We start from the raw sequence: 13,268 nt of genomic DNA, 5'->3' as shown, positions 1-13,268 counted from the left end.
TTTTTTGAAATAAGTAACAATCGATTTCACTTTCTTACAAATTACATTTATTTCACCATTTTCTAAAACTTTTGAGGGTACCAAATTTAAACTGTGTGCAAAACATGATAGGTGTTTATCCGTACCAAATGCATCCTTCACAGCTTTTTTAATATTTGCCCCATTATCGGAAACAATAACTAAGATACTGTCAATACAAATTTTCCACTCATCCACTATATTCAATAACCACTCTTTAATATTTTCAGAAGTATGTTTTTCATTAATCTCGGTCACACCTAATGCAACTGATTTATGTTTTCCATTATGTATATAATGGCATGTTAAGCCAAGAAAACTTTTTACATTTAGAGGTTCAGTCCAAATATCAGTTGTTAGTGACAAGTTATCAGTTTTATGTATTTCTAGTTTAATAACTTCAGATAAGATATTATATTTTTCTTCAATTTGTCTTGTCACTGTAACTCTACTGGGTATTTTGTATAAAGGACAGAGCGCTTTTACGAACAGTTGAAAACCTTCTTTTTCCACAGTCTGGTACGGCATATTATCCTTTGCTATCATAAATAACAAGGTGTTTGTTATTTTTGTGGCTTTTTCACCACCAGCTAGAATAAAATGACATTAATGATTAGTATTACATAGAAAATGTACATACACTTTACCTTAATGAAATATAATTTGTTAACAGTTTAATTTTACCATGGAATGAATTCTGTCTGTATAGCGTTGCATCAATTCTAGGCTGTTTTAATTGTTGATTCTGTATTACTGAAATTGGGTTTAATGAAGATGGAGCTGAGTCAACCACATTATCTGGATCATCAGGGTCGTCACTTTCAGGCTGCAATTTTAATAATAGAAATTAGAGATAAAAGAAAGTAAAATACAAATTAAATATAAGAAACACAAACCATTGGTATATTTAGTTTCATTGAATTAATTTTATCTGAAGTAGAGCTTACATCCAAGTCTACATTTGGATGGTATCTTTTCAAATGAATTTTCAAATTTGTTGTATTACTAATTCCTTTTACATCCAACTGGCAAATTTTGCATTTACCCCCAATAGGAGTTTTAATGAAGTGCTTCCATACTATGCTCTTTGGTGGCGCTATAAAATGATAAGAAAATGAATTGTAAGACTTATTATAATAATGATAAGTTAACTTCTTTAGTAAAGCTCATATAAAAGAAAAGAATAACATAATTATTAAAGTTCAATAATGGAAAATTTTCATACTGATGAGGGGAACTCTGGGACATCTATGGTTAAAGGAATAACGGACAATAATTGATAATGTTGCTGAAAAATTAAATTTAACAATTACGTTAAAAAACACTAAATCAGGAGATTTCAAGAAGTTGTATATATTTTGTAGTTATGTACCTTAATTTCCTTTTATTGTCGATTGAATTAGATTTGCATCAATTTGCGCGATGCTACTTACATATCATGCAATTCTAAAAGAAAATGGAGTAATCGAATTATAGGAATAATCCGGTATTTAAAATACCGCGGTTCCAGCAGTAATGTAAGGCAATGTTCCGTTATTGACTTTGAATTGTAAAAATCTATAGTTTGCGTGACACTAAATAAAGGTTTTTAATACTCGCGCCTCACAGTCAATAACAGAACGCGGCCATAGCAAAGGTAAATTTTTTAGTATATTCTAGGTAACATATATTATAGTATAATTAACTTAATGGAGGTTGGTTAACTTCTCAACTGGTATAATTGGTGGAAATAATATTTATTTACCAGTATGTACTACAGCGAAAAGAAATAATAAAACTCAATTTATTTTATGTCAAAATTCAATATATCGATTAATTATGTACCAATTTACCAATATATTGAGCTACACAAAATCGATAAAAATATTGCAATATTGACGTAAATATATCGATATATCGATATCTCAATACAATATGTACATCACTAGTTCGGACTAATAATTTAGATGCAAAAAATAAATGAATCTATCAGAGCGAAGTTTGGAAAAGGATAAACGTACTGATTTCTGCTTCCTATTTTTCTAGCAAAAAATCTCAAATACATTCAACGATATAAGAAAATATAATGATAAAGATCAAAGTATAGATGCTGTTATATAGATATTAACCTATAACATTTTTTGCGAGTTTTCAATGCTCAACTGAAGACAAAAAGAGAGTACACCGCATGCCATATTACATCTGCCCTTCTGCAGTCAACGCTCTTTTCGATTAGAACATTTTTTGCAACAAAACTATTAGTCCGATCGAGATCATCTTTATTTTAGCTGAAAGTATGGTTACCTGGGAACCTCTCATATGTTTTTCATATTTTTCTCATAAAAAATGAGCCGGTACTCTCGAAATTAGAGCAACGTTGTTTTTGCCCCGCCCCGCTTTCCCCTCCGACAAGCGTGTACGGGCAGCGGAAGCTGAGCTTCTGGGCTATTGCGCGGTATGAGGTAAGGGGAATGCTCTGTTCGCTACCGGGCGAGACGGATGGAGACGCGAGGGGAATGCAAATTTCGGAAAACGAATTTTCGTGCTACAGGCTTATTATTAAAGGAAAATATCTAAAAAAAATTAGACATGTTCCTATTTAGACGGACTATGGGATAAAATAAAGGTATTTACGATCCGATCAATAGTTTGGCTGCATAAAATGCTTTAATCCAAAACTTGCATTCCCCTCGCGTCTCCATCCGTCTCGCCCGGTAGCGAACAGAGCATTCCCCTTACCTCATACCGCGCAATAGCCCAGAAGCTCAGCTTCCGCTGCCCGTACACGCTTGTCGGAGGGGAAAGCGGGGCGGGGCAAAAACAACGTTGCTCTAATTTCGAGAGTACCGGCTCATTTTTTATAAGAAAAATATGAAAAACATATGAGAGGTTCCCAGGTAACCATACTTTCAGCTAAAATAAAGATGATCTCGATCGGACTAATAGTTTTGTTGCAAAAAATGTTCTAATCGAAAAGAGCGTTGACTGCAGAAGGGCAGATGTAATATGGCATGCGGTGTACTCTCTTTTTGTCTTCAGTTGAGCATTGAAAACTCGCAAAAAATGTTATAGGTTAATATCTATATAACAGCATCTATACTTTGATCTTTATCATTATATTTTCTTATATCGTTGAATGTATTTGAGATTTTTTGCTAGAAAAATAGGAAGCAGAAATCAGTACGTTTATCCTTTTCCAAACTTCGCTCTGATAGATTCATTCATTTTTTGCATCTAAATTATTATTCCGAACGTCTTTGTTGTGGTTTTAGCTGAATGTGTAATGAACGAGGCATCGCTCTCCTTGTGAAGCATCAGCTTCAGCATTCTTAAATAGTGTATGTAATAATAATTCTAGGAAGCCGTATTTTGTTTTGAATGCTTTTCTTTACAAAATTATGAATTTACAGTGCCCTCTTTTGGGTAAAAATAATGTTGGAAATAATGTTCTGTTTTACCGACATTACGTCTCTGTGGACAAATTTGAATCTAAATTACTAGTTTTCAAACTACAGCGTTATTTGTGAACCGATTTTCGATTTTGTGGGCATTTTGGAATCAGCAAAGTAACGCCTTTGAGATAAAACAGCGAAATCTTTAAATTATTGCTTAATTAAATTTTAATATCTATTAATTAATCTTCATATATTTTTTTTTTATTTTTCAATATTTCTTTGTTTTATCCCAAAGCTGCTATTTTACCCGATACAAAACTATCGCAAATTTGAAAATCGGTCCATAAACAACGCTGTTGTTTGAAAACTAAGATTTGAGGTGGAACCGCTCTGTAATGTCGGTGTGACTTTCCCGTTAATTTGAACCCCCTATGTAAGGATAATGTGGATGAAGGAACATAGAGTCTTTACCCTACATGTAGCTGTGTGTGTTACTTTTTTGCCATAACTCAACATTTTTTAAACTAACATATAATAGCATGTTTTTTTATTTAAATGTATTAGTGCGCTCAGATGTATTCGGTCGTTTCTCAATTTTAAATATTTTTTCCACTATTATCTTTCTTCCGTGGAGAGCGTTCCAGGAGAGAGATAATAGCGGTGTCGGATGCAATATTCGGTTGAGCACAGCGTTTCGCGCTTGGCTAGACCGAGTCCATTATCCTAACACGAGGTAATATACCTCAACTATACCCCACTACCTTATAGTTTGGGGGTACCCATGTGACGTCTCCCCTCTTACATGAAATTCCTATAGTGGATCTGCGGATGGGTGCGCTCATTCTAGTTTGTGCACTTGAACGGAAAAAGTCTCAGGGATTATTATTATTATTTAAAAAAAACGCACAAATGTACGATTTTATGTGGTACTTAAAAAGAATTAATCCGGATAAGAAGCTTTTGGAGAACATCAGAGACCGTAAGTTACAACAAATTAAATAATATTTTTCTTGGTTATAACAAATAAAATAATATATATTTATTTTTTGAATTATCCGCTTACAGTTTTAAGGGATAAAATTATTGAAAAGGAGCACACAAAATATGTACGTGAGGGAATTAAATTCAGGAATGCTCAATGGGAAGAAGAAGAGACTCATAGGTTTAATTTCCAAGAAGATTTCGATTTCTATGGAATCCGTTGGATGCAGGAAGGTGTTTGGGGGTCACCCAACCTCCAACATGAGGACCCCAATGATGAGGAAGGGTGGCCTCCAATTAGAAGTAAAGAATTTATTTGTAATTTTTTTAATATTTAATTTTTATATTTAATTGTACCTTTTTTCAAATTACAATGTTTTTTTAAATAAAAAACACCTTTATTAAAATACATATGTATAATTTTCCTCAACCATGTCCAAAAGTTCCACTACCACTGTTAGAATCACTACTGAAGTGATAATTGCTCTCCTCTCCGTATTCAAAGAATAAAAAACCCTACATTAGCATTATGAAACACTCTATACCTAGTAAGATAATATAAGCTGATGGTAGAAAGAGAGAGAGAGAAAGGGGCTTCAACTTTTTTTCATCTTCTTTTTACTGTAAAATAATAACTACTTCAAGGTTGTGATGATACATCACCCAACAATTAGAAATTTAATATACGATCAACAAAATTTCAAAGTGTAACATAAAATTGAGATCTGTGTATGCTTTAAATATTAAATTTCAATTGACTGGTTTTGATTTCGTACGTGTATATTTTGAATTCTTTAAAGCTAAAAATAAGATGTAATTAGCAAAACAACAATTAGTTTTTTAAATTTCAGCGAAAATTGATATCTGCACACATCTTTAAGATATCCCTACCATCATTATTTTTTTACCCCCCTCCACTACAATTTTTTATTGTAAATTCAAGCAATACTGCATAAGCGTTATTCTTGAAAATCTTCCAACAGTGGTAACTAGCTTCACTTGTATTCAAGCTTCAGTCAACAGTATTAACTAATATCAGTAAAAATATATACCAGATTAATTCTTTACACAAGTTTCATACATCTTTTTTGTGTTCTAAAGGTAAGAATACATCATTTAAATCTTTGTTATTTAATAATAATAATAATAATAATAATAATAAGGGTTTTCTTTATAGTATAGAAAAAAGAATGTACTTTTTAAGTGGTGTCAATTCAATAGCTTCCGTCCCTGAGATGGATTTTAGTGAATTAAACACTCTTGAAGAAAATCAAGAGTACGAAATACTTCAAATTCTGAAAGTTAACACGAAATTTGGGATGAGATTAATAGCTAAACTATTTACTGATAAATGGTTCTATTTACCAGCGCGGATGGTTGCTTTATTGGAATCGAAGGCACAGGACCAATTTGCAGAGCTGCAGAAAGCAGCAAATGAAAATATATTAAGAATAAGATATTTGGGAGGAAAATACAATAATCTGGAATTTAAATTGAAATAATGTTTTTTTTATGTAATAACAGTAATAATGTGTAAATTAATAAATACTTTTATATATGTTTTAAAAAACAATGTTTTATTTTTTCTAAACCTTATATTTCTAATTTACATTTCTCACAATATTCGTAAGTGGATTATAATCTACAATTTTATCATGTATAATTAAACAATACGCTGTAGTATTACTCCGAATGTTTTTCCAACACTCTATCTCAATTTTAACATCAACCGTTCCAGTTTTAATAGATTCATTTTGAAGTGAACAATCAATTACAAAAAGTGGACCATATTTTAAAAAGTTTAGATAATCGAGTATTGGTTTCGACAGTTTTTCTCCAGCATAATATGAATTGAAGAACTTTACATACATGTCATATAGTACGGAATAGCGAGATTTTGTGAAATCTGTATCGAGACGATCGTACGGATAAAATTCACAATTCAGATAAACTTTAACATCACGTATATCACAATCGCTAAATTTAAGTACATCCGAGTATTGATCGTTCTTTTCATTTCTTTTAAACGTCAGTATCACATATCTAGGCTTCTCCAATTGTGTAGCTGCTTTCACAGACCACGTATGTTGCTGTGTTTCAGGGAGAAGCGGATATTCGTAGAGCTCCCAGGAACGAAAAGCCATCGTGAGGTTTTTATTCTGCTCGATAATACGTAGAAATTGTAGTTTGGTAAATTCATTCAAAGTCACATGAGGTATTCTCCATTGCACTCGGTACAGTTCGATTCTTGAATCGGTAAACTTATTCGATGAAAATATTGAATTGATATCATTACGTGCTCGTATCAGAATAAGCTCATGGCGAGCATTGATGATGACACGTTTGTAATCTTCGCAGAATCCTAACAGCATATGCAGGGGAACGCAAAAGCTGAAATTGTTAGTGACATTTTCACGGTCTTGGGTCTCGATAAACCAACCAGAATGACGTAGACTCATACTCTCTTCAGTGCTTAAGGATATGAGATTCTTAATACTGGTAGTAATGCCGACGTTTTTACAACGATCGATTTCAATACCATTCAATTCATACCGAATTTCATCGAATAAGAATGCCATAGAATTAACGTCGAGCATAATTATATCCAACAAAGGTGTATCAGCAGCACGAGTACCTTCAATCAGTTTCCCTTCTATATAGAGGTAACTTCCGCTAGGTAAAAGAATCAAATCTTGTTGTTGTATAGGTATACGAATTTCATCACTATTTCCCAATGATGCATTCGCATATGGATTATAGGCATGTATTTCCAATTTACTTATGCGATTGTCGTATACAGGCTGTGCGGTAACGTTCAACGGATCCATGATTTTTTTTCTTCACAGTCAAACCCAATGAGTTTAGAAAATCTATATTTTTTCTCGTTAGCACTTTCTTATTACCAATTCCAATTTTATTATTTTCAATATTACTCTCTAATGATAATGATGATGATGATGTATTCAATTCAACTGCAGCTGATAGACTGATTGGTTCATCGAGTAATGATTGTTTGTAATCATTAATATTCTTGTAAATCAACATTTTCTAATGTGTAACCGTATAGTGTTCTCTTCACTTCCAAAATTTACAGGACGATTGTCTTGATCGAGAATACGTAATGTGAGACGATCGATTACCCTTGCAATGACTGGCAAGTAAATGACGTTCTTCGGTGTTTCAGAGATTTTATAGTCTGGTGGAACGGTTGGGAAAAATTCGTGGATGACATGTCGTGGTCTACAGTTCGTATATGCACCAGCGGTAATGTTACATTCGATACGTAGAATATTTACTTTTAAAATATTCACAGGTTCGTCCGATTCAGCCCAAGTGTTTGGTAGGATTACGCGGTCCGACGAAAGCCTAGTAGAGAACCAATATTATTAATTTTTGTAAAATCAATAGAATATTTACACATTATTTCACTTTTCAGTGTGTTATTATTGGCACGCAGAATAATAACATTATCATCATACGGTAACTCCAACCGCATACGCAAGTATTCATTTATCGCACTCAACTCATAACAGCCTGTAGGTGTGGTTATTAGTTTATTTTTACCAAAGTAAAAATTATTATTCGTCTCATCTACATTGGCGATCGAGTAGAAACTTTGAAAATCTACGAGTCCCAGCTCATAGTGACCGTCGTCCAGATTGATCGGTGGGAAAAAGTTTGATTCCAACACATGACCGTGTCCTGATCAGTGATGCCAGAAATCAGCAAGTAGCAACATACTTGAAGTTAGCCGCTAGCTGGCAGCTGGCGCAGGCGCATAGAAAATTTGGTTGGAAGAGGTACAAATACAACCATCCGTGTAGGTGTGATTTGGCTTCGGGCAACTTCGGCTTTAGAAGAAGAGCGGCTACCGCTAACTAACACATTTTTACGTGTCATTCGTGTGAAGTGACGTAGCAGTGACGTAATGCCCGAGTACACTCGCACTGATGCACCCGTGAGATAACTAGGTCGGTAACACAATTTCTGAAGGTAAAATAGGTTGTGTTTAATGTTGTTTTTATTATTTGACAGATAGCCTATATTCAACAAGAGGTTAGGAACCCCAGTCGGATTACTGTGCTTGGAATGCAAAAGATGGACAAAATAAGAAGACAATAGCATCAGATGAGTACAACAGCATTTAATATTAAAGGTTATTGTAATACTTTGTGGTACTTTGTGTTAATTTCTTTTCCAGGTTACACCGAATAATCACAATGTTGTAGTTGATGCCAGGATTCGAATGAGCTGATGCTGTCATGAAGGACCAAGACATATACGTGTAAATTGTGCCTGAGCAGACTTTGACACTGCGTACAGCTACCAGGATTAACTCAGCTTCCCCATCGGCATTGCAAGATTATGTAGTAAATGTATATATGATTTAAATAAACTGGTACAGTGTAAAATACTTTTTCTAGAAATTTATTTCACCTTTAATTATACAATCAAATCTTTAGCCTTGGCTTGCATTCTAACTAATCGGGCTTCATAATTTACACACATATCACATGTTGATTCAGAGCTCCCTTCTTGTTGCCTTCATTGTATCTAATTTTCTTTATATTTCTGTAATTCATCATACGTAGATCTTAATTTCTCCTACAGTGCCTTGATTTCCTCTTCAAGTGGAACAACTACTGACCTCAGAACCTTTGCGTCTTCTAGAACATATTTCTTTACCTTGCTCATACTTTCTTTAAAATGGTCAGGACCCATGGTTAACGAATCAGCTCCTAATTGAGAAATAACCTTCGTAGCTAATGTTTTTGTCACTGTAGACAAAGAAATTTGTGGACTCTACGTCGGCGAATCCCTTTCTAATTGTTTTTAAGGATAGATTCTCTTCATGCAGTTTAGAGACTACCATTCTTAATTTATTCAAGTCAGCATCCAATTGTATTTTTGGAAAATTGACTTCTACTGTCTCTTGAATTACCTGCTACAATGATGCAATTTTCTCCTGAGCTCTTCTTTTCTCAACAAGAATTTCATTTTGTTATTCATGTAAACTCTCTTTAGCGTAAATTAGCCCCAGTCTTAGGGTCTCTTTCACCAAGTCCTGTAAGGTAAAATTTTACTATGTAGGATTGCCAATTTGCCATGAATTAACCAATCAGCATACGTATTTTCGAAAAATTGGCAATCCTATATAGTAAAATTTTACCTTACAGGACTTGGTGAAAGAGACCCTTACAGGTCTCAATTAAGTTAATTATGCCATAATAAATGTCACGTGGAATATATATAGAGTATTTCGTATGATATATGTTACGTTACATATAATATAGCATAATTAACTTAATTGAGACCTGTAAGACTGGGCCTTAATTAGGACCACATTATTAGCCATCTTTTCCACACCACCTTGCGGTAGATAGCGTGGGCGCGTTTTTTTAAGTGGTATCCCCAGTAGGCCTAATCCACTAGATATTTTTTATTTAACATTTGCTCTAAGAGCCAAAAAATTATAAAAGTGAGATAAAAAATGAAAAGTTTCATTTAATCTCTCATTTTGAAAAATAATTGAAACCAATAGACTATATTTAGTACATTTTTAAGAAAAAAAATGAAAAGAGAAGGTAGGCTCTGTAGACCCTAACAGTGCTTTTCTTAACTTGTTCAATATCTTCGGCTAATTTAATGTAAATTCCCCTTCTATTGCGCTTTAGCTTATTTACGGGCTTCGGTGCGCATTCTGTGGTGCACCCTGTATATAAAAAGAAACATAATATTCGTTAACATTGGTCTTATAAAAATTATGTTAAATATATTTGATCTATTCACCTGACTGTATTAATTGTAAGTAGATTTCTTTTTATTCCATTTATTAAATTTTTTAAATAGTGGTTCTTAGCTGCTCATTCCTATTAAATGAATTATAACAATTACACGAGGATGTTATATATTAAGAGGAGTGATGCCCGTTTCACCACGTAATTATTGGACACGGGTATTATCCGCCACGTAACAATTGCACACGTTACATTTCACCACGTAACAATTCAACACGTATTTTTGACCACGTTCCGATTCAATACAGTAATGATTCACCACGTCCAATTCAACCGTAATGATTCGCCACGTAACAATTCGCCACGTAACAATTCGCCACGTTACAATTCGCCACGTAAAAATTCGCCACGTAACAATTCGCCACGTAGCAATTCGCCACGTAACAATTCGCCACGTAGCAATTCGCCACGTAACAATTCGCCACGTAACAATTCGCCACGTAACAATTCGCCACGTAACAATTCGCCACGTCACTCTTCGCCACGTAACAATTCGTTACGTAACCATTCGATTCGTAATAAGTTACCACGTTACTATACGCAATGTGACCGATAAACTAATATCGAAAGTTATGTATTTTTTAGGTTTTGCTAAGCCACACTTAACTGATATTTTACGTGAAACTAAACTCCATTAGGTTAAACATATTTCGATTTAGCATCTAGATCATAATTGAGTAATAAAATTAGCAGTAAACCTTTTACTAAAGCTTTTTTTATTTTTGATATAAAATGCATTTATGTATATAGCGAAGGCTTTATTCAAAGCTGCAACCAATATCTTAATTATTCTAACAGAAGTCTCATGCGTGGAAGATTTGGTCATATTCGCATTTTAGTTTTACATATTCTCGTACATATTAAATTTCATCGCAGCTTTTTCTCAATTAATTCAACATTAACAAACTAATAAGGTATTATAGCTTCATTAAAGTAGTATCTGACCTCCAGCAATATGGATATATACATAATAATATTAATTATTAACAATATAATTATTAATTCATTATTTATATGTTGACTATTTCCAATGTCTTTGCTACCATAAGCTTTATATTTGGTAAATTATGCATTATTTCCAGTGATATATTATTATAATTTTACCACTGCTGGCCCTTTGGTAAATTAATAAGACCAAACCTCAGTGTCCTCAAAGTTAGGTTTAGGTTGGTGTTACTGACTGAGACTTTCAGGAATAAGCATGGAGGTACGAAGTACCTGGAGAGAACATATATGGCAAAGGGTGCGTGAAAAAGGGGACGGGGGAAGGTAAGGCAGCGGCTATATTGTCTGCGGAGTTTTTGGCATACAGGGTCTTTTCCTAACAGCGGAGCATAGGAGATTCGTGTTAGTTGACTATAGCACTGGGAATGATGGAATCTGAGAGCGCTGATTGGTCAATATTGCGTAGTACCAACATATAATAGGCCGTCACCAATAGTTGGATACGAAAAATGAGATTCATCCGCTATTTTGGTGTGGAGAAATGTTTACATGCTGATCGTAGCAGAAAGAGGTGTAAAATGGAAAAATGTTAAATGGTAAGGTTACTAAAGTAAAAATTGAAAATAATGAATAGAAAGTACGAATATTTTTCATTTTCATTCAAAGTATTCAATTTTTACTTTAGTAACGACAGTTTTTGACATTTTTCCATTTAACACCTCTTTCTGCTACGATCAGCATGTAAACATTTCTCCACACCAAAATGGCGGATGAAACTCATTTTTCGTATCCAACTATTGGTAACGGCCTATTATATGTTGGTACTACGCAATATTGACCAATCAGCGCTCTCAGATTCCATCATTCCCAGTGCTATAGTCAACTAACACGAATCTCCTATGCTCCGCTGTTAGGAAAAGACCCTGTATGCCAAAAACTCCGCAGACAATATAGCCGCTGCCTTACCTTCGCCCGTCCCCTTTTTCACGCACCCTTTGCCATATATGTTCTCTCCAGCCTGCTGACTCTTCGATGTAAAGAACTAATAATTAGGTTTGCTGTTAATGTCGCCCGCCGCTGAAAGCGCTGTGAGTAACTCCGGCCTAATTTGATGGAAGGGGTGGAAGGGGGACTTCGCGCGCCTGTAAAAAGCTATCCTCCTTAACCTTAAACCTAACTATAACGACGCTAATCGTGTCGATCGTATCTATGCTGGTCTATGGAAGAAAAACTTGGCCGGTGTTTTACAGCTGCCTGTCTACTAATATTAAAATTTAGTGTTTTCGGTGCAATTTCGTGTATTATAGCTAGTTTAAATCGTCTAAATATTTTCAGCCTTAGAAATTTACAATTGCATTTTTAAAATGCCAACTCGTTGCATTTCACTTGATTGTAAATCTGGGTATGATAGTAATAAAGAAAAATTACATTTTTTTAATGTGCCAAGAGATAAAGTTCTGCAAAATAAATGGCAAATTGCTATTAAAAGAGATGATATAACTTTGAATCCTAAACACGCTTTATGTGAACGGCATTTTTTACCAAGTGATATTTGGAAAAGGGAGATCTTCGGTTCGGATAATAAAGTTCTCGGCGTAGTAAGTTTTACAAATTCTCAATTTTATCTTATAGAGGTCAATCAAATTACTTAATTTATTTATTAAAATCAAATATTATTTATATATTATAGTCTTATTATAAAGCTCCAAAATTGAGGAAAGGTGCGATTCCATCACAATTCTCATGGACATTGAAGAATTTCAATAGTTCATATTTGAATGAAGAAAATGAAATGTTCCATGCTCCTGTGTGTGATGTGGAGGATCATAATCTAGTTAATAAAACTATTCAAGAAATAAAAGAAAGTAATAAGAATGCTTTCATAGATTGTTCGAATGGTTTTAACTGTAATAAGCAGAAAGCTATATTTGAAGCTTTATTAAAAGAAGAAAATTTTCATTTTCCTGATTCATGGTTTCGACAGAATCTAAAAAATAAGAATGAAAATGTTATAGCTTTTTTTACAATTGAAAATATATTTGATAGCAATCAAGTGAAAATAATTGTAGTAAAGGAAGTACACGTTAATGAAGATTTATCTATTTCCTTAAATGTACTAGGACAGCCTTTAAATGTAAATATTAATTCTGTG

The 13,268-nt window shown here is 33.7% G+C and overlaps 1 protein-coding gene across 1 annotated transcript; it reads right to left on the bottom strand.

Annotated features, from left to right (window-relative positions):
* Positions 1-5,974: 5,974 nt before the first annotated feature.
* LOC136778137 (uncharacterized) lies at positions 5,975-7,201 on the bottom strand. The gene has a single exon (XM_066734748.1). It carries the CDS (start codon positions 7,199-7,201, stop codon positions 5,975-5,977), a length of 1,227 nt encoding a protein of 408 aa, XP_066590845.1.
* Positions 7,202-13,268: the final 6,067 nt, after the last annotated feature.

Source organism: Prorops nasuta, unplaced genomic scaffold (assembly GCF_024137725.1).
Source record: "Prorops nasuta isolate Cenicafe-Biocafe unplaced genomic scaffold, Cenicafe_Pnas_1.2 PNAS00013, whole genome shotgun sequence".
In the NCBI taxonomy this organism is placed as follows: Eukaryota; Metazoa; Arthropoda; class Insecta; order Hymenoptera; family Bethylidae; genus Prorops; species Prorops nasuta.
Note: the sequence above shows the minus strand (reverse complement) of the source record. Positions and strands in the feature narration are given on the sequence as shown.